The 21,836-nt window shown below is 35.9% G+C and overlaps 1 protein-coding gene across 11 annotated transcripts in view; it reads right to left on the reverse strand.

Annotated features, from left to right (window-relative positions):
* ZMYM4 (zinc finger MYM-type containing 4) overlaps positions 1-21,836 on the reverse strand; it is a 150,084-nt gene that overhangs the window by 55,801 nt on the left and 72,447 nt on the right. For 2 of the 11 annotated variants that reach the window (XM_087446300.1, XM_087446299.1), the window contains exon 3: positions 748-857. The exons of the other annotated variants lie outside the window; for them this stretch is intronic. In XM_087446300.1, the coding sequence (XP_087302426.1) occupies positions 748-751 (4 nt within the window). In that variant the 5' untranslated portion in view covers positions 752-857. The remainder of the gene's footprint in view (positions 1-747; positions 858-21,836) is intronic. 11 annotated transcript variants of the gene reach the window in all.

Below are 21,836 nucleotides of genomic sequence, written 5' to 3' on the forward strand. Positions count from 1 at the left end.
CTTTAGCTTAGACCTTTCTTCCAAGATTCAGATGTTTATTTGTATTCAACGAGCTCTTACAGGCCCTCTAGGGACCTCCAACTTAGTACCTCTAAAACCAAACTCATCAGGTTCCCATTCCAAGCATACTCTTCTTGTATTTCCACTACTTGTTTAACAGTATCACCAAGCTATCAGTTTGCTCAAGACAGAAAAGAGAACCACTCTAATTCTCCTCCCCCCTGGACAAATTCTGTCAACTGTACTACTTACTACCTTTCAATCCATCTCCTCTACTTGGTACCATTCCAACACTCCACATCTCTTCCTGTTAACAGTGCAGCAACTCAATCCATATGGCTATCTAGAAGGCAACTATATTCTTACAAACCCTACCCCCAAATCGCATTTAACTGGTCCAAAAGCAGACAAACTGGAACTGATAAAAACACAGAGGGAAGATTATTAGTGAAAATATCAGTCACAAACAGTCTTGTTTTTATTTGTTCCTGAAGCCTTCAAGTGGTTAGTTCTTCAAATCATTCCCTGGATTCCATGACCCAGGATAAACTCCTCTTTTTGTTTAAGTTAATTTGCATTGGAGTACTTGTAATGAAGTCCTACCTGATACAGGGCCCAAATGAAAGCTTTCCTCAAGTTGCCCTCCTCCATAAAGACATCAGAATTATCTTTCTAAACCATAAATCACTTCATATTATACCTTCCCTTGAAATCCTTCAACAGCTCCCCACTGCTTAAAGTACTCACTCATTCATTCAGCACATATTTATTGTGAAACCACTCTCTGGTAAGCACTGTGCTAGAATCTAGGGATAAAATGATGACAAAGATAGCTATGATTCCCCCTCCTCGCAGAACTAAAAAAAAACAAATAGAGGAAAAAAAATAATATTAGAAAATCACCATTTTTACTTAACTAAATAATAATCAATTCAAACAACAGATGCTAAAATCTTAGGAATATCTACAACTTACTTTCACATGGCATACCACAGAGAGAGAAGCAGGGGGAGATGAAAGAGCATGCACAATATTATAGATATTCATCATACTGTTCTTTCAATTGTTCCATTTATTTGAAAATTCTCATAATAATAGAAGGTTAGGCAGAAAATAGAAATAAAGAAGCAGAATGTTAAAACACACACATACATATAGTGTGATAAATCTACCAGACTGTAAGCAACTAAAGGTCAGAGTTAGGGCCTTCTCTATACAACAGTTTATCCTTAGTACCCGACCACATAACATGTGCTCAGTAATTGTTCCGTGAATGGAGGAATATGCATTTCATGTATATGAGAAGTCAATACAGTCATGTGCTGCATAACAACATTTTGGTCAACAACAGACCACATATACGATGGGGGTCCCATAAGATTAGTATCATATAGCCTAGGTGTGTAGTAAGCTATACCATCTAGGTTTGTGCAAGTATACTCTACGATGTTCATACAGCAAGAAAATTGTGTTGATGCATTCCTCAGAACAAATTCCATCATTAAGTGACGCATGACTGTACTAAACAGTAATATTGCAAAAAACTTTCAAATCTCTATGTTTAAATTCAGGATATGGTATTGGGAGGAAAGGGTAGCCACTTGGAAAAACTGGATCCCTAACTCACACCAAAATAATACCCAGAGGTATTTAAGGATTAAATATAAAAAATAAAACACTAATACTAAAAACCATGGAAAAATTATTTTTAAGTCAAAGTGGGGAAAAGCCTTTCTAAGGATGACACAAAATCCAGAATAAAAGACCAATTTATTGATAAAAGACTAAAAGATCAAATGTGACTAAAAAATTCCTAAAGAGAAGAAAACACAAACCAAACAAAAAGATTAAGGATAAACTGGTTAAAAAGATTTTACTGCACTTTATATCACAAATGGTAACTTCCCTAACAAAAAAAGGTCAGACTCTTATCGTTCAATAAAGATACAAACAACCAAATACATATATAAAAGCAAAGGATTCGAACAAATATTTCACAGGAAAGGAAACACTAAGGTTGAACTTTGCTCACAAATGAAATGCAAATTAATAATGCAATGAGATACCATGTTCACATAGCAGATTGCTAATGACAAAAGGTTTTGATAACAGCTTGGCAGTGACGCCATAGGCCAAAGCTGTCAGAATATGGCCCAAGACCAAAAAGTATACAAAGAAGAGTTTGTGACATACACCATATGTGAGCTGCAAAACCTAAGATATTTACTATTTATTTATATTTAATATATTTTTATATATCTATTTTTAATATTAAAATTTTAAATTTTAATAGTAAATATAAATATTTATATTTAATGTATCGATATATTATTTAATAGTAAAACGTTACTATATTTACTATATATAAGATATTTGGCCCATAACAGAAAAAAAGTTTGCCAACCCCTGTAGTCAAATAATATCTATCAGTCAGAGTATAAACTGGTACAAGCCTAATAAAGAGCAACCAGGCAATATTTATGATACTTGAAATACACATACCTCTTGACCCAGCAATTCAACTTCTAAGAATTTATCCTATAGATATAATCTCACAAAACATCTATGAAAAAGAACATTTATAGCAGCAAAGACTGGAAACAGCCTACCTGTTCATCAGTGAGGCTAAACTAATTACAGTATATAACCCACAATGGAATATTACATAGTTGTTAAAAAGAATGAGGCAGCTTTATATGAGTTTCCAAGGTCAATTAAGTAAAAATATCTACGTGAGGAAGAATATACCTACATATATTATGCTATCACGACTGTATTTTTAAAAATTTATGTTTATGTATAATTGTTTACACATTTTTCATTGATTTTTCTATGAAAACCAGATTTGGGTGGCTGGAAGACAGAAACACTAACTTTTCAAAGTATACCCTTTTGTATCTTTGAGTTTTGAAGCACATTCATCTATTGTCAATTGAAAAAAATTTCTTTATCCTTATTTGAGACTGCACTCAAGATTTAAAGCTTTTTCAGAGATGGCAATTTGTAACAAAGCATATAATTTGAATTTGCAATTTTGCTAGTTATCACACGAATTTGTAGGCTGCATAAAATCTTATGAGGTTAAAATGTAAGTGCCAGCTGTATTATATGTAATTCAATGGAACAGAATTCTACTCATCCTTGTGACCCATATAATCAAACAAAAGAAACACCTTCTGTTTCTCAGAGCCTAGATCTACAGAACAAAACACGACATATTATATTTAGGAATCACAGTAACTAGTGAAACACTTAGAAGCACAAATTGCTCATGAAAGATTCTTAGCTTTTAGATACTGTGAACATGCTTGGCATATCTGAGGATAAGCAAGGACTGTATGGCTGGAACTGAATGAGCAAGAGGTGCTAAAAAATGAGAAAAGAAAAAAGCCAAAGGATAGGTCTATTAGGAATATGCAGACCATAAAAAAAAAAAGCAACATATTTAAGTGTGAAAGGAAGTCACTAAAAGATCCTGATGAGGGATGAACATGATTTATATTTTATAAGGATGACCCTAGCTTCTGTATGACTACTTTAAGGCTGTTAAATGTTACAGGGAGCGAAGAACAGAAGCAGGAAGACCAGTTAGGAGGCTACTGCGATAATCCAAGCAAAAACTGGTGGCTAAGACCAGGATAGTAATAGTGGATATGAGAAGGAGTAGTCAGATTTGGGTACATTTTGAAGGTAGAGGCATTTCCCGATATAAGAGAAGCTGGAAATGAAAGAAGTCAAGGACAACACAACAGAGTGCCATTTCTGGAGATGGGAATGCTAAGGGAGGAACAAACTGAAAGGGGTAGGATTAATAATGTGGTTTTAGACCTGTTAATTTTGAGAACCTTATTAAATCTTTAGAGATATCAAGAAGGAAGTGGATATATTAAAGAGGAGTTAAAGAGGAGACTTTGGCCGAGAAATGACATAGGGACTCATCAATAAAGAGATGGTACTTAAAATTAATGGGACTAGATAAAGATCACCTAGTGAGTTTATTTACTACAGACTGAAGAGAGTTGAGAGTCCTGAGATACTTCAACATTTAGAAATCTGGTAGAAAGGAAGGAATCAAGAAAAGAGACTAAGACGGAACAGCCAATGAGGGAGGAGGAAAACTAGGTGACTGATGTCATAGAAGCTAAGAGAAGGAAATATTTCAACAAGGAAGGAATGACCAACCATAATGAATGCTGCTGAGATAATAAATAAATTTATTAATATTGGCAAAGCTGAAATGAACTTCTAACTTGACAAGAGCTGCTATATCATGGGAAAATAAGTGTACAAGCTGCAGTGGGATGATCTCAATAGAGACTGAGAGGAGAGAACTTGGGAACCTTAAACATAGACAACTCTTCAGAGGGGTTTTGCTCTAAATTAAAGAAAATGAGCAGAAACTCAACTAAAATCTGGAGTCAAGAGTTTTTTTGACTTTGTTTTGTTTTCTTTGTTGGTTTTTTATTTTTTGGAAAGATTTTTTTTTTTAAGATGGAGAATATTACATCTTATAGTTTGCTCATGGACAGGATCCAATAAAAAGAATAACTAAAGAATACAGAAGGAAAATCTTTGTGCAACAGGGGATGTGATCAGTACATAAACTTCCTTTGTAAAAGAATGAAAGGAGTACATGGGTTAAATGCAGGTAGGTTGTTAGATTTCATGAAAGGAGAATGAAAGGTATCTCAAGCAATTTAGGTACAATATTTGTGTTTGATAATGAGAGTAAATTTCATGATGCCAAGTGAACTTTTACTCCCTGTCCTCCCTCTTGGTCCTTGCTTTAGTGGAAAACTGATACTTGTATACTATACCCAAGAATCATTTCATTTTAAGGTACAACCATCAACTAAAGAATCCAATAACCACATAAATGAACACTGTGAAAGAGCTGGTAGTTACTTTCACTGCCAATATATTACTTAATTCCTCTCACACGTTTTTGTTTTTAATCAAAGCATAATTTTCAGAAATAAACTAATATCAATTATTATTTCAACTTTAGAAGTCATAGGTGTCTAACAATTATCTGAGGTTGCTTTTCTCTCATATAAAGGAACAAAGAATAAAAAGAAAAGAAAACACAAACTCCAAAGAATGCAAAAATAAACAATAAGCATAAAAATGAGATAATCTTGGTTCATTTGAAATAAAAGCTTAAATTAGCATTGTTTTGTCAGTGAAATATCTCTAAGAGACAATTTATTATTATTCAGTAAAATACAACTGGAGTGACATCAGCATCATGGCAGAGTAAGTTGTTCCCTGTGTCTCTCCCATCTAAGTTACAACTAAATGGACATTCATTAACCAACAGAGGATTCCCTACACAGCACAATAGGATGCCTGAGAGATCCATGCAGCCATACATCTGAAGGTGGGTGGACTGGATCCCAGAGAAGCAGAGGAACTAGATGAAAGGACCCCTCCCCCTCCCCGGTGGCAGCAATCCAGGTCACGGGTCCTCACACAGCAGCCGGTGCAATTATAAGAGGAGGCAGGGGCAGCTGGGCCTACACATGAATGCTTTCAGAGTGGTAGTCCAGCCCATGGGAGCGCCCACTGTGCTGTAGTGGCCGCACCCATGGGAACACTCCCAACGGAGTGGTGGTGGCTCAGCCCCTGTGAAGAAGCCCCATCCACTAAGAGCAGCAGCTCAGCCAAACCTCCAGGGAGCACAGAGCTGGCTCACACAGGAAAGAAAGTGCCCCTTCCCTCCTACCTAGTGCAGGAGCCTAGCCAGTCTGCTGCCAATCACAGCGCTCCTGCCCACAAGAGACCGACCCACTGATGGAGCACAGAGGCCTTGCCTGCACATGTGTGTGTGACCCATCAAGCAGCTGCGGCCAGCGTGCAAACAGCCCTGCAAACACAACTTAGAGCAGATGGGACAAAGTCAGAAAACACAGTGCCTGCACCCTCCCCCCTAGTGGTGGCAGGGAGAATCTGTGACCTGATACTACCACAAATGCAGTAGCAAAGGATCAATTCATCAAACACCTTGAAGAACTACAGTAACACTTAAGAGCAGAAGGAAAATGACAAGTCTCCAAGGACTAATACTAAAGTCACAGAAATTTACAATCTAAATGACAGAGAATTCAAAATTCATAAAGAAACCCAACAAGTTACAAGAAAACTCAGAAAGGCAGTTCAATGAGCTCAGGAGTAAAATTAATGAGCAGAAGGAATACTTCACCAAAGAGACTGAAACTCTAAAAAAAAAAAAAAACCAAACAAATTCTGGATATGAAGAACAATGAATGATGGAAAAAATAATCTAGAAACCATAAAAAATAGAGTAGACATTATGGAGGACAGAATTAGTGATTTAGAGGATAGAAATACAGAAATGCTACAGGTGGAGGAAGAGAGAGAAATAAAATTTTTAAAAAATGAAGAAATTCTTTGAGAAATATCCAACTCAATTAGGAAAAGCAACATAAGGACTATAAGTATTTCAGAAAGAGAAGAGAGGGAGGAAGGAGCAAGGAACTTGTTCAAAGACATAATAGCTGAGAACGTCCCAAATCTGGGGAAGGAACTGGACTTACAAGTACACGAAACCAATAGAACTCCTAATTACATCATGCAAAAACACATTCTCCAAGGCACATAATATTAAAAGTGTCAAAAGTCAATGACAAAGAAAAAATATTAAGGGCAACAAAGCAGAAGAAAATAACCTACCAATGAACTTCTATCAGGCTTTCTGCAGATTTCTCAGCAGAAACCTTACAGGCTAGGAGACAATGGAATGATATATTCAAAATAGTGAAAGACAGAAACTTTCAGCCAAGAATACTCTATCCAGCAAAACTATCCTTCAGATATGATGGAGATATAAAAGCTTTCTCAGATAAACAAAAGCTGAGGGAGTTCATCTCTACTGGGCCTGCCTTACAAGAAATGTTGAAAGGAGCCCTCCCAACTGAAACTAAAAAGCAAAGGTTTACAAAAGGAGACTCCTCTTCAGCAAGGAGATAGATGGATGGAATCAGAATACTGCAGCTCGATATCAGAATAGGCTAGTAAATAATTATAAAAGACAAAGGGAAAGAAAGCATCAAAAATAACTATATAGGGGCTGGCCCGGTGGCTACCAGTTAAGTTTTTGCACTCCGCTGCAGCAGCCCAGAGTTCGCAGGTTTGGATCCCAGGTGCAGACGGACGCACCGTTTGTCAAGCCATGCTGTGGTGGTGTCCCATATAAAGTAGAGGAAGATAGGCACAGATGTTAGGGGCCAGTCTTCGTCAGCAAAAAGAGAGGATTGGCATTGGATGTTATCTCAGGGCTAATCTTCCTCACACACACACACCAAAACTATGTACAATTGCAACAAAAAGAATAAAATATCTAGGAATAAACTTAACCAAGGAGGTGAAAGACCTATACAATGAAAACTATAAGACATTACTGAAAGAAATCAATGATGATGTAAAGAAATGGAAAGATATCCCATGCACATGGACTGGAAGAATAAACATAGTTAAAATGTCCATACTACCTAAATTAGCAATCTACAGATTCAATGTAATCCCAATCAGAATCCCAATGACATTCTTCACGGAAATAGAACAAAGAATACTAAATTTCATATGGAGCAACAAAAGACCCCAAATAGCTAAAGCAATCCTAAGAAAAAACAAACAAAGCTGGAGGCATCACTATCCCTGACTTCAAAATATACTACAAAGCTACAATAATCAAAACAGCAAGGTACTGGTACAAAAACAGACATACAGATCAATGGAACAGAATTAAAAGCCCAGAAATAAAACCGGACAGCTAAACTTCGACAAAGGAGCTAAGACCATACAATGGAGAAAGGAAAGTCTCTTCAATAAACGGTGCTGGGAAAATTGGACAGCCATATGCAAAAGAATGAAAGTAGACCATTACCTTTCGCCCTACACAAAAATTAACTCAAAATGGAACTAAGACTTGAAGGTAAGACCTGAAACTATAAAACTCCTAGAAGAAAATGTAGCCAGTACACTCTTTGACATTGGTGTTAGAGGGATCTTTTCGAATTCCATGACTGCTCGGACAAGGGAAACAAAAGCAAAATAAACAAGTGGGACTTCATCAGACTAAAGAGCTTCTACAAGGCAAAGGAAACTAGGATCAAAATGAAAAGATAACCCACCAGCGGGGAGAAAGTATTTACAACTCATATATCTGACAAGGGGTTAATTTCCATAATACATAAAGAACTCACACAACCGAACAAAAAAACATGATCAAAAAATGGGCAGAGGATATGAACAGACATTTTTCCAAAGATGATATACAGATAGCCAATAGGCACATGAAAAGATGTTCAACATCACTAATCATCAGGGAAATGCAAATCAAAACTACACTAAGATATCACCTTATACCCATTAGAATGGCTATAATCACCCAGACAAAAATTAACAAATGTTGGAGAGGTTGTGGAGAAAACGGAACCCTCATTCACTGCTGGTGGGAATGCAAACTGGTGCAGCCTCTGTGGAAAACAGTATGGAGATTCCTCAAAAAACTAAAAACAGAAATACCTTATGATCCAGCTATCCCACTACTGGGTATTTATCCCAAGAACTTGAAATCAACAATGCAAAGAGGCTTATGCACCCCTTTGTTTATTGCAGCATTATTCACTATAGCCAAGAAGTGGAAGCAACCCAAGTGTCCACTGACAGATGACTGGATAAAGAAGATGTGGTATATATATATATACAATGGAATATTACTCAGCCATAAAAACAGACAAAATCGTCCCATCTGCAACAACATGGATGGACCTGGAGAGTATTATGTTAAACGAAATAAGCCAGACAAAGAAAGACAGACACCGCATGATTTCACTCATATGTGGAAGATAAACTAACACATCGATAGAGAGAACAGTTTGGTGGTTACCAGAGGGGAAGGGGGTTGGGGGGTAGGCACAAAGGGTGAGGGGCACATTTCTATGGTGACAAACAAGTAATGGTGTACAACTGAAATTTCACAATGTTGTAAACTATTATCACATCAATAAAAAAATTAAATTTAATTTAAAAAACTAAAACAAAAAAACTATAAACACTTCAATTCAGTCACAAACTCACAAGACAAAAAAGAACAATTTGTGACAAAAATTATGCAGAAGGGGAAGAGGGAAGGGGTGGAACCTGCTTAGGCTAATGGAGATAAGAGGCTATCAGAAAATGGACTATCGCATCTATGAGATCTTTTATACAAACCTCATGGTAACCACTAAAAAAATCAGAGTAAAGCCACAAATCATAAATAAAGAGAAAAATGAGAAAACCATCACAGAAAACCACCAAACTGAAATGGCAGTCAGAAATACAAGGGAGAAGAAATAATGGAAATATACAACTGGAAAACAAGAGATAAAAATGGCAGGATTAACCCCTTATATATCAGTAATCACTCTAAATGTAAATGGATTGAATTCTCCAATCAAAAGACACAGAGTGGCTGCATGGATTAAAAAACAAGACCCAACAATACGCTGCCTCCAGGCAACACATCTCAGCTCTAAACACAAACACAGGCTCAGAGTGGAGGGATGGAAGATGATACTCCAAGCAAATTAACAAGCAAAAGAAAGCAGGTGTTGTCATACTTATATCTGACAAAGCAGACTTCAAGATAAAAAAGACAATGAGAGACAAAGAGGGGCAATATATAATGATAAAAGGGACATTCCACCAAGAGGACATAACTTATGAATATATATGCACCTAACGCAGGAGCACCAAAGTATATAAAGCAACTATTAACAGACCAAACGGGAGAAACTGACAGCAACACAATAATAGTAGGGGACTTCAACACCCCACTTACATCAATGGATAGATCATCCAGACAGAAGGTCAACAAGGAAATAGTGGAACTAAATGAAAAACTAGACCAGATGGACTTACTATATATATACAGAACATTCCATCCAAAATCAGCAGAATACACATTCTTCTCAAGTGCACAGGGCACATTCTCAAAGACAGACCTTATGCTGGGAAAAAAAGACAAGCCTCAATAAATTTAAGATTGAAATCATCTCAAGCATCTTTTCCAACCACAATGCTATAAAATTAGAAATCAACTACAAGAAAAAGGCTTGGAAAGTCACAAATATGTGGAGACTAAACAACATGCTCCTGAACAACCAATGGATCAATGAAAGAATCAAAGGAGAAATAAAAATATACCTGCAGACAAATGAAACTGAAAACACAACATACCAACTCTTATGGGATGGAGCAAAAGCAGTGCTAAGAGGGAAATTTATAGCAATACAGGACAACCTCAACAAAGAATAAAAATCTCAAATAAGCAACCTTAAACTACACCCAACAGAACTAGAAAAAGAAGAACAAAGCTCAAAGTCAGCAGAAGGAGGGAAATAATAAAAATTAGAGCAAAAATAAATGAAATAGAGACTAAAAAAAGAATAGAAAGGATCAATGAAACTAAGAGCTGGTTCTTTGAGAAGATAAACAAAACTGACAAACCTTTAGCCAGACTCACTAAGAAAAAAAAAGAGAAGGCTCAAATAAATAAAATTAAAAATGAAAGAGAAGAAATTACAACAGATACCACAGAAATACAAAGGATTATAAGAGAACACTATGAAAAACTATATGCCAACAAATTAGATAACTCAGAAGAAATGGATCAATTCTTAGTCTCAAACAACCTCCCAAAACTGAATCAAGAAGAAATAGAGAATCTAAATAGACCAATCACGAGTAAAGAGATTGAAACAGTAATCAAAAACCTCCCAAAAAACAAAAGTCCAGGACCAGATGGCTTCTCTGGAGAATTCTACCAAACATTAAAGGAGATTTAATACCTACCCTTCTCAAAGTATTCCAAAAAATCAAAGAAGACAGAACGCTTCCTAACTCATTCTATGAGGCCAACATTATCCTGATACCAAAAGCAGACAAGGAGAACTCAAAAGAAGGAAAATGACATGCCAATATCGCTGATGAACACAGATGCAAAAATCCTCAACAAAATGTTGGCAAATCGAACACAGCAATACATTAAAAGGATCATACACCGTGATCAAGTGAGATTTATACCAGGGACACAGGAATGGTTCGACATCCACAAATCAATCAATGTGATACACCACATTAACAAAATGAGAAATAAAAACCACCTGATCATCTCAACAGATGCAGAGAAAGCATTTGACCAGATCCAACATCCATTTATGATAAAAACTTTCAATAAAATGGGTACAGAGGGAAAGTACCTCAACATAATAAAGGCCATATATGACACACCCACAGCCAACATCATCCTTAATGGTGAAAAACTGAAAGCCATCCCTCTGAGAACAGGAAGAGGACAAGGGTGCCCACTCTCAGCACTCCTGTTCAACACAGTACTGGAGGTTTTGGCCAGAGCAATTAGGCAGGAAAAAGAAATAAAAGGTATCCAAATTGGAAAAAAGAAATAAAAGGTATCCAAATTGGAAAGGAAGAAGTGAAACTCTTGATGTTTGTTGATGACATGATTCTATATATAGAAAATCGGAAAGAATCCACCAGAAAACTATTGGAAATAATAACAACTATAGCTAAGTTCCAGGGTACAAAATCAACTTACAAAAATCAGTTGCATTTCTGTACACTAATAACAAACTAGCAGAAAGAGAAGTCAAGAATACAATCCCATTTACAATCACAACAAAAAGAATAAAATATCTAGGAATAAACTTAATCAAGGAGGTGACAGACCTATACACTGAAAACTATATGACATTATTGAAAGAAATCGAAGAAGACATAAAGAAATAGAAAGATATTCCATGCTCATGGACTGGAAGAATAAATATAGTTAAAATGTCCATATTACCTAAAGCAATCTACAGATTCAATGCAATCCCAATCAGAATCTCAATGACATTCTTCACAGAAATAGAACCAAGATCCTAAAATATATATGGAACAAAAGACCTCGAATAGCCAAAGCAATCCTGAGAAAAAAGAACAAAGCTGGAGGCATCACAATCTCTGACTTCAAAATATACTACAAAGCTATAGTAATCAAAACAGTATGGTACTGGCACAAAAACAGACATATAGATCAACGGAACAGAATCCAAGGCCCAGACATAAAACCACACATCTATGAATAGCTAATCTTTGACAGAGCAGCCAAGAACATACAATGGAGAAAGAAAAGTCTCTTCAATAAATGGTGCTGGGAAAACTGGACAGCCAAATGCAAAAGAATGAAAGTAGACCATTATCTTACACCATACACAAAAATTAACTCAAAATGGATTAAATGCTTGAATGTAAGATCTGAAACTATAAAACTCCTAGAAGAAAATAGAAGCAGCACACTCTTTGACATCGATCTTAGCAGCATCTTTTCAAATACCATGTCTACTCAGGCAAAGGAAACAAAAGGAAAAATAAACAAATGGGACTACATCAGAATAAGAAGCTTCTGCAAGGCAAAGGAAACCATGAACAAAAGGAAAAGACAACCCACCAATTGGGAGAAAATATGTGCAAATCATATATCCAAAAAGGGTTAATTTCCTAAAATATATAAAGAACTCATACAACTCAACAACAAAAAAACAAACAATCCGATCAAAAAATGGGCAGAAGACTGACAGCCTAGTGGTTAAAATTCAGCACTTTCATCGCTTAGACAGCTTGGGTTCGTTTTCCGGTCTCAGAACCACACCACCTGTCTGTCAATTGCCATGCTGTGGTGGAGGCTCACATAGAAGAACTATAAGGACTTACAACTAGGATATACAACCATGCACTGTGGCTTTGGGGAGGAAAAAAAAATGGAAGATTGGCAATAGATGTTACCTCAGGGTGAATCTTTCCCTTAAAAAAAAAAAAAATGGCACAGGATATGAACAGATATTTTTCCAAAGAAGACACACAGATGGCCAACAGGCACATGAAAATATGTTTAACATCACTAATTATTAGGGAAATGCAAATCAAAACTACAACGAGATATCACTTTACACCTGTCAGAATGGCTATATTCATAGCCATAAAAATAACAAATGTTGGAGAGGATGTGGAGAAAAGGGAGCCCTCATACCCTGTTGGTGGGAATGCAAACTGGTGCAGCCACTATGGAAAACAGTACGGAGATTTCTCAAAAAATTAAAAATAGAAATACCACATGATCCAACTATCCCACTACTGGGTATTTATCTAAAGAACATGAAATCAACAATACAAAGAGATCTATGCACCCCTATGTTCACTGCAGCATTACTGACAATAGCCAAGACAAGGAAGCAGCCCAAGTGCCTGTCAACTGACGAATGGATAAGGAAGAAGTGGTGTGTGTGTGTGTGTGTGTGTACACACACACACAATAGAATACTACTCAGCCGTAAAAAGGACAAAATTGTCCCATTTGCAACAACGTGTATGTACCGGGAGGGTATTAACGTTAAGCAAAATAAGCCAGACAGAGAAAGATAAACACCGTACGATTTCACTCATATGTGGAAGATCAACAAACACATGGATAAAGAGAACAAATTAGTGGTTACCAGAGGGGAAGAGGGTGGAGGGGTGGGCGAAGGGGATAAAGGGGCACATATGTATGGTGACGGATAATATCTAGACTATCAGTGGTGGGCACAATGCAGTCTATACAGAAACTGATATATAATAACGTACACCTGAAATTATACAATGTTATAAACCACTATGACCTCAATAAAATAATTTTTTAAAAAAATTTTTAATTAAATACATTTCCTAAATGATAAAGTCTCTTTAAACTATAAGATCAAGAATGCAGTTCAACAGTTACAAATCCAATAAAGCCAGGAATCATTAAAAACTGAAACATATATGCCTTAAATATTTATTTTTACATGGGATATATAAAAGCACATTGGCCAATCATTTGACGATCAGTCAAGACTTTGAGAATGGGTATGCTAATTTGAGTTCTTTCTCCAACAAATCACACCCATAATGCAATCTTCTGCAATTTTGGTTTCTTTAAAGTAAAACGAGATACGAAAGATATCTGACCTCCATGTTTTTACTGACTTACCTAGTAACTCTTCCTAAAGCATTCATATTATTCACAGAAACAACTCACTTTTCAGGGCAAATTTCATTAGTGTAAAAACAGTACAATTAAAATTATATAATTATGACAAGTACTATAAGAACAAACAAGTTTGGGAACAACTGACTCTTGGTAAGCATGCAATTCATCAACAGCTGAATCATGTGACTTTCTCTAAAAATACTGGATGTTTCTTAACAGTCATTCTAGCCTCATCCCTTAATGACAGACCCTGATTCTCATCAGGGCACACTTACAGTAACAGAAAGAATGGTTAATTCCTATTTATGATTCTAAGCCGAAAAAGAATCTTAGCTATTAACAGGCCAATAACCAACAGAAAACTTTTCATAGAAATGGAATAATAACTAGACTACAACAATCTAGTCCTCTTTCAAACTGCAGGTATCAACCCATTAGTGAGCCAGGGCCAGGATTTTTTTTTTTTAAATAGGTTAGAATAGAAAACAAAGTACATCATTCAGAGCGACCATAAGTAATACTACAAAAAACTTTTGTGCGTGTAGACACACATACACACACATAGGTCTCAATGTAAAATATATTTCTAACAGTGTTTCAAAGTTAAAAAAAACACAGTGGTGATGGATGTTAACTAAACTTACTGTGTAATCATTTCGCAATATACACATATAGCAAATCATGCTGTACACCTAAAACTACTGAAAAGTTATATGTCAATTTTATCTCAATTAAAACAATGTAAAAAACAAAAACAAGCACCCCTAGATAATTTTGCTTCTGGTGCACAATAATGCTTGAGGATCACTGAGCTAAATAAAGCAATGCTTCTCAATGATTACTGGCCAGCAGAATCTCTTGCTAAGCTTACTGGGAATAGATTCCTGAGCTCCACCCCCAAAGATTCTGGTTCAGTAGATCAAAGGTGGCTGCCAAGAATTTGAGTTCCAACATACTCCCAGGTGATGCTAACACTGCTGATCCACAAACCACACTTTGAGTAACTAACAGGCTCTAGTTTTTTTTGAAACACGTATAAACAAACTGCAGATAAATCATTGCACTCAAGAGTTTGAAAGCAATCTTCAGATTCATCCAGTCCAACCTCTTATTGGATGGTTGAATTTCTTCCACAAAACCCCCAGGTGGTCAACTAGCTCCTTGAATGTTCTACCAACAAAGATGAACCACTGAACACTTTACCACACCGGAGATGAACTATTTACTTAAATCAGGTCAATCCCTACAATCTATGTTAATTGCTAATGAAGATGAATGAGTTCTCTCAGGGATGAAAATGACTAAAGACTACAGCTCTCTTTTCTTGTTTTCATTTAAGTATGTGTTGTTATTGTGGTGCCCTTGTTCACTCTACACATTCAATGAGGAGAGATGAGACTCCTAGGTGAGAGTCACAGAACTTACCTTCACTAATTTTTGCTATTATTAGTTCCCATAGGAAAAAAAAGTTTGAAACCAGTGGCATATTCAGAACAATCTCATTTTATAACTTACTAAAAGGTGATTAACAAATATTGACACTTGAAACACCTCTGATAGAAATTAGTTACATTTTACCAATTTCAGTAGTCTACTTGTGCACTATTAAGGCTATAAAAAGATGATTTTACAGCACATTATAAAACATCATATAAAACAGATAACCATTTGTTCTTCACTATGAGGACAACTAAAGTAAAAACAACAGACTACTTTTTTGAATGTTCACTGTTATTTATAGTGCTCTGAAAGCAATGATCAAGAAGATCAGAGATATCTATAAATTGATACAATCAGTATGTATGTACCTAGAAACTGTCCAGGGTCTATTAAAACTGAAACACATTACCACAACAGAATATCATACAATTTAATGGAGTAAAACATTCATATATTTTCATGATGTTTCAATATTTCAGAGAGCATATTACTTTTATAAGCAGAATAAAGTAAAATTTTAACAAAATAATAAAAGCAAAAGTAATGTATGCCAATAGTTGCAGAAGCACAATGCCACAGAGGTACGGAGAGACAATTCCAACTGTGTCCCAATCTACAGTTCCACAACATTCCTGCTATTCTTCCTTCTAATTTCAAATTTTTTGTAACATAATTATGTTATTTATAAAATGAAACCTTTAATTTTCATCTTCTCTCCCTTCTTGTTACACCAGATTTTAGCTGGTATCCCTTTCTATTCAGATAAACGAGGAGCTGTTCAAGTCCTGAGCTCAATTTTTTATCCTAATCCTTATAGCGAGGAAAAAATGCACTGTTAAAATAATCATTTTTAAGGCTTTAAAACTGTAGAAACAAAGTAAGCTGCACTGCTTTGCCCTCAATGGCATCAGTACACTTTTAATGACGTCACTTTATTACTCTCATTAAACACAAGATACACCAATTCTACTACTTCATATTATCTGCGACAGTGAGCAACAGATACTTAAACAAAGAAAGAAAAAATCCTACTTGAACAACTTTATCTATAGTAGGGGCTGGTAAACTACAGCCCTTGACCAAGGGATGGCCCCTAAGCTAAGAACAGTTTTCACATTTTTGGAAGAGTAGAAGAAAGAAGAAGACAAAAGAAAAAGGGGGGGGGAGGAAGAAGAGAAGAATATATGAGAGCCCGTATTTGTTGGCCACACCCAACAGAGCCTAAATGTTTACTATTTGGCCCTTTATGGGAAAAGTCTGCTGACTCCTACCTACAGGAATATTGCTGAGTGTAGTTCACACAGTACCATTAGCATTATGCTAGAAAAACATAGTGAGCTAAGTAGGTCTAGACAACTCCTTAGGACAATCATCTATAGAAATATTTCTGAGTTAAATCCAAAATGATTTAGAACAGAGATTGTCAATTAGGCACTAGCTACAATCAACTGATCATAAAACTCCATCCACTTCCAGCCATGGCAGAGTACTGGTACCAGAATAATACTCCTGCTGTGAATAAGTAAAAAACTGGACAAAATATATGAAACAAACGTATTCAGAGTATGGACAACAAGCAACACAAGACTGTGATCTCTGAGAAAAAGGAAACAAATGAGGTGACTGACCTTGGCTTTCTGCTTGGGAACATTTAGCAAACCCCAGTACAGAGAGAGAACACTCAAGTAGAGCACACCAGTCTTGATAAATTGGAGACAAGAGATTGAGAAAGCTGAAGCAGCTGGTATCTGCAGCACAGATTACCACAGACAGGCAATACACATTGAAAGAGCACTAGAAATTCTTTGGTTAAACAGTAAGCAGCACATGAGACAGTGGGGGTGGTTTATGCTTGTGTGAGGTAAGGGGATATACGGGAACTCTATCCATTCTGCTCAATTATGCTGTGAACCTAAAATGCTCTAAAACTTAAAGTCTACTTTTAAAAAAGAAAAAGAGATCTATCTTGTCAAAAACCAGGGAGAATCAGTGGAGAAAAGTCACAGATTAAGAGCAGGGCTAAACTAACTCTCAAGTAAAGTCAACGCTAGAGCTGCCCTAACAAGGTTTAAAAACAAGTCTCAAAAAGATCAAGCTGATCCAAAGCAAACTAAGCGCATGTCAGAATAAAATTCAACATTCCTTAAAGGAAGAAAATACAATCCTACACTCAACAATGTAACATTAACAATACCAGCATCCAATAAAAAATGATCACACGTTTGAAAAAGCAGGACATGATAGCCATAACCAGGAGAAAACGCAGCCAACAGAAATGGGGCCAGAAATAATAGAAATAATGAAATTAGAATTAGCACGCAGGACTTAAAAAGTTATTACAAATAAGTAAAAAGATTTAAGGGAAAACATGAACATAAAGAGGAGAAAAATAGAGACTATATTTTTAAAAAAGGAACTCCTAAAACTGAAAAATATAATATCTGAAATGAAAAATTAACTGGATGGGTTAACAGCACATTAGACAATGCAGGAGAAAATAATAGTGAAACAAGAAGACAAAGCAATAAAAAAATGTAGAGGGGCCGGCCCCGAGGGGTAGCGGCTGAGTGCGTGCGCTCCTCTGCTGGCGGCACAGGTTCGGATCCCGGGCGCGCACTGACATACCGCTTGTCCGGCCATGCTGAGGCCGCGTCCCACATACAGCAACTAGAAGGATGTGCAACTATGACATACAACTATCTACTGGGGCTTTGGGGGAAAAAAGGAGGAGGATTGGCAATAGATGTTAGCTCAGAGCCGGTCTTCCTCAGCAAAAAGAGGAGGATTAGCATGGATGTTAGCTCAGGGCTGATATTCCTCACAAAAACAAACAAACAAACAAAAACAATGTAGACAGAAGCACAGAAAGAAAAAAGATTGAAAAATAAGGAACAGAATATCAAACTTGTGACACAATATTAAGTAGGCCAACATATGTTTAATTGGAGTTGGAGGGATGGGTATTTGAAGAAATTAATTTTTTCCCAAAATCGTTCAATTTAAAAGTGCTGAAAGAAAAAATGCTGTCATCCTAGAATTCTGTAACAAGAGAAAATAATCTTCAAATAGGAACATGAAATAAAAATATTTTTAGATGAAAGCTGAAAGATTATGTTACCAGCAAACCTGGATGACAAAGAAATGTTAAAGAAAGTTCTTTAATAGAAGGAAAAAGACATCTCCTGGAGACCTAGATCTCCACGAGAGAATGAACACTGGAAACTGACTAAATTAAAAGTAAAAATAGACAACTCCATAATAATAGTTAAAGAGTTCAACATTTCTCTGCCAGTAATTGATTGAAAAAATAGTCAGAAAAATAAGTAAAAATATAAAAGACCTGAAAAGATGCTGTCAACCAACTGAACCTAAATGACATTTATAAAATATTAACCCAAAATGGCAGAACACATATTCTTTTCCAGTATACAAGGAACAATCACCAACACAGATCAAACAATAAATGATGGAAATATTGTATGGTAGAATTATCAAATAGTGGAAATCACACAGAATATTTACTTTGACCAAAATGGAATTAAATCAGTACTCAATAACAAATGCACATTTGGAAAATGCCCAAATATTTAGAAATAAAACAAAATACTTCTTAAAAAAAAAGTCATTGGTCGAAGAAGAAATCACAAGGAAAATCAGAAAATATTATGAACTGAATTACAATGAAAACACAACAAAATTTGAGAAGTACAGTAAAAGAAGGGCTTAGAGGGGCTGGCCCGGTGGCATAGTGGTTAAGTTCACACGCTCCGCTGCTTCGGCGGCCCAACGTTCCAGGTTCGGATCCCAGGCATGGACCTACACACCGCTTCTCAAGCCATGCTGTGGTGGGCATCCCCCATATAAAGTGGAGGAAGATGGGCATGGATGTTAGCCCAGGGCCAATCTTCCTCAGCAAAAAAGAGGAGGATTGGCAACAGATGTTAGCTCAGGGCTAATCTTCCTCACCAAAAAAAAAAAAGGGGCTTAGAGGGAAACTTACAGATTTTTATGCTTCCCTTAGGGAAAAAAGTCTAAAATCTATGACCTAAACTTCTACTGTAAGAAGCTTAGAAAAAGATAAAATTAAATCCAAAGTAAGAAGAAGGTATAATAAAGAGAAAAGAAAAATCTATGTAATAGAAAACAAACACTGGAAAAAAACTAATGAAACCAAAAGCAAGATCTTTGAAAAGAACAAAATTGATAAACCTCCAAACAAACTGATCATAAAAAAAGAGAGAAAAAATGACAAACAAGCACATGAAAAGATGTTCAACATCACTAATCCTTAGAGAAGTGCAAATCAAAACTACAATGAGATATCACCTCACACCCATTAGGCTGACTACTATCAAAAAAACAAAAATAACAAATGTTAACAAGGATCTGGAGAAATTGGAACCCTTACTGTTGGTGCAAATGTAAAATGGTGCAGCTGTTACGGAAAACTGTATGGCAGTTTCTCAAAAAGTTGAAAATAGAATTATATGATTTCAAAATAACTGAAAGCAAGGACTTGAAGAGATATTGGCATACCATGTTCATTGCAGCATTATTCACAATAGCTAAAAGGTAGAAGCAACCCAAGTCCCTGTCCATTGATGGATCAACTGATAAACAATATGTGGTATATCCATAAAATGGAATATTATTCAGCCTTAAAAAAGGAAGGAAATTCTGGCACATGCTATAACATGGATGAACCTTGAGGATATTAGGTTAAGTGAAATAAGCCAGTCACAAAAAGACAAACACTGTGTGATTCCACTTATATGAGATACCCAGAGTAGTCAAATTCATAGAGACAAAGCAGAAAGGTGGCTGACACCGCCCAAGGGAGGAAGAATTGAGAGTTGTTGTTTAACAGGTATAGAGTTTCAGTTTTGCAAGATGAAAACAGTTATGGAGAGTGGTAGCACAACAATGCGAGTGTACCAACACTATTAAACTGTACACTTAAAAATGGTTAAGACAGTAAATTTTAGTTTATGTGTATTTTACATTTAAAATATTCTAATAAAAAAATTAATACAAAGAAAGTTGAGAGAGAATAAAAAGACACAAATTACTGATATCCCGCATGAAAGAAGGGACAGCACTAAAGATTTCATATAGACTAAAAATAAATTAAGAAAATACTATAAACAACTTTATAGCAATCAATTTTAAAATACTATGAACAACTTTATGATAATACATTTAAAAATTATTAACAACTTTATGGAAATGAATTTGACAGCTTAGATCTGCAATGTCCAATACAGTAAGCCATTGTATATACCATATTCATGAATTGAAAAACACTATTATTTAGATGTCAATTCTCCCCAAAATGATCTACAGATCCAACACAATCCCAATCAAAAGCCCAGGAGGCTCTTTTATAGAAACTGACAAGCTGCTTCTAAGAAATTGCATGAAAATACAAAAATCTAGAATAGCAAAACAACTTTGAAAAATATGACTTAGAATATCTAATTGAATACAAAACTAAAATAATCAAGTGTAGTATTTGCCTAAGGATAGACATATAGATCCACAGAACAGAATGAGTCCAGAAACAGACCCAAACATACAGATCAATTGATTTTCAACAAAAATGTCAAAGTAAATTAATCAGAAAGAACACAATGAATGGCACTGATACAACTAGACATTCATATACAAAAATTATTTATTTTGACTCTTACATTACATTATATAGAAAAACTAAGTCGAAATGGATAATAAACCTAACCATAAAAGCTAAGGCTAAAACAATAAAGTTTCTAGGAAAAAACAACTGTAAATATTCATGATCTTGGGATAGGTTTCTTAGAGCACAGATCACGAAAATGTAATAATAATAAAATGAGACTTCATCAAAATTTAAAATTTGTGCTTTTCAAAGGACACCACTAAGATAATGAAAAGACAAGAGAATGGATGGATAGATGGATGAGTGGATGGAAAGAGATATGGAAAGAGATACATACATAAATACAGATGGATGGAGATATAGAGATATACCCATCTATTTCTATCTATTGATCTATATGACAGAAGACTTGTGTCCAGGATATATAAAAAACCTTTTCAACTTGATGATAAAAAGACAAACAATCAAATTAAAAAATGGGCAAACTGGGCCGGCCCTGTGGCTTAGCGGTTAAGTGCATGCCCTCCGCTACTGGCGGCCGGGTTCGGATCCCGGGCGTGCACCGACGCACCGCTTCTCTGGCCATGCTGAGGCCACGTCCCACATACAGCAACTAGAAGAATGTGCAGCTATGACATACAACTATTTGCTGGGGCTTTGGGGGAAAAAATAAATAAATAAAAT

This window comes from Ceratotherium simum, chromosome 22 (genome assembly GCF_057802395.1).
Source record: "Ceratotherium simum simum isolate JZ-2026a chromosome 22, ASM5780239v1, whole genome shotgun sequence".
NCBI lineage: Eukaryota > Metazoa > Chordata > Mammalia > Perissodactyla > Rhinocerotidae > Ceratotherium > Ceratotherium simum.